The following is a 918-nucleotide window of genomic DNA, read 5'->3' as shown; positions in this document are numbered from 1 at the left end:
AGAGAGAGAGAGAGAGAGAGAGAGAGAGAGAGAGAGAGAGAGAGAGAGAGATAGAGTGAAACAAATACAGCATCCCACGACATAAGACACCCGACCTAGGTGGTGAGGCATCAGACAAAGCGACAAAGTCGCCCTACCCCTCACTACATTCTACCCCAAAGACGTAAATTCCTAAACAAACATACCGTCACTCTCTGTTCATTTCCTTCCATCTCTCTCCCATAACTTCCTCCTCCTCTCTCTCTTTCTTTCTATTTCTCTCTCTCTCTCGCTCTCTCTTTCTTTTTCTTTCACTCTCTCTTTCTTTTTCTCTCTCTCTCTCTCTTTCTTTCTCTCTCTCTCTCTCTCTCTCTCTCTCTTTTTCTTTTTCTCTAACTTGCTCTCTCTTTCTCTCTCTTGCTCAGCTCCACTCAGCTCAACTCACGACCCCTATCCCTCCCTCCATCCAACGTATTCGTTTATTCTTTCTTTCTTTCTTTCTTTCATTCTTTCTTTTCTTTTTCTTGCTTTCTTTTCGTTTTATCCCGCCTCTACTCCTACTACAAGCAAAGAGCCCGCGCCACTGTTTTCTCAGAATATTAGAGTGACCGACGAGGGAAATGAGAGGCCGGTACCGTCTTGGCGCCTGGCATGTACAGGGTACCGTCTCTGTGAGTCCAGGACAGGCAAAGACTGGGTTGTCGGCACGGGCACTGGTCAGCGGGGAGACTGACCGGTCTGTGATATGATAGGGATGGACAGAGCAAACAAGCTGGGGTGAAAGTGTGGGGGGCGGGTGGTAGTTCGAGAGAAAAGGAGAAGGAAAAAGGAAATGAAGGAGAGTGTAACGTGGGGAAAAGAGATGGAGGAGGACAAGGTGAAAGAAGAAAAGAAGGAGATGAAGGTTGGTGTATGTCTGTGTGTGTATGTGTGTGTGTG

At 47.1% G+C, this 918-nt stretch overlaps 1 protein-coding gene across 1 annotated transcript in view; it reads right to left on the bottom strand.

Annotated features, from left to right (window-relative positions):
• Positions 1 to 918, bottom strand: part of LOC101854048 (RYamide receptor-like) — a 52,445-nt gene that overhangs the window by 10,166 nt on the left and 41,361 nt on the right. The window contains exon 3 of the mRNA XM_013088123.2: positions 615 to 717. Coding sequence (XP_012943577.2) covers positions 615 to 717 — 103 coding nt within the window. The remainder of the gene's footprint in view (positions 1 to 614; positions 718 to 918) is intronic.

Source organism: Aplysia californica, unplaced genomic scaffold (genome assembly GCF_000002075.1).
Source record: "Aplysia californica isolate F4 #8 unplaced genomic scaffold, AplCal3.0 scaffold00688, whole genome shotgun sequence".
Classification (NCBI taxonomy): domain Eukaryota; kingdom Metazoa; phylum Mollusca; class Gastropoda; order Aplysiida; family Aplysiidae; genus Aplysia; species Aplysia californica.
The sequence above is the reverse complement of the archived record's forward strand: the minus strand, read 5'-3'. Positions and strand labels throughout refer to the sequence as shown.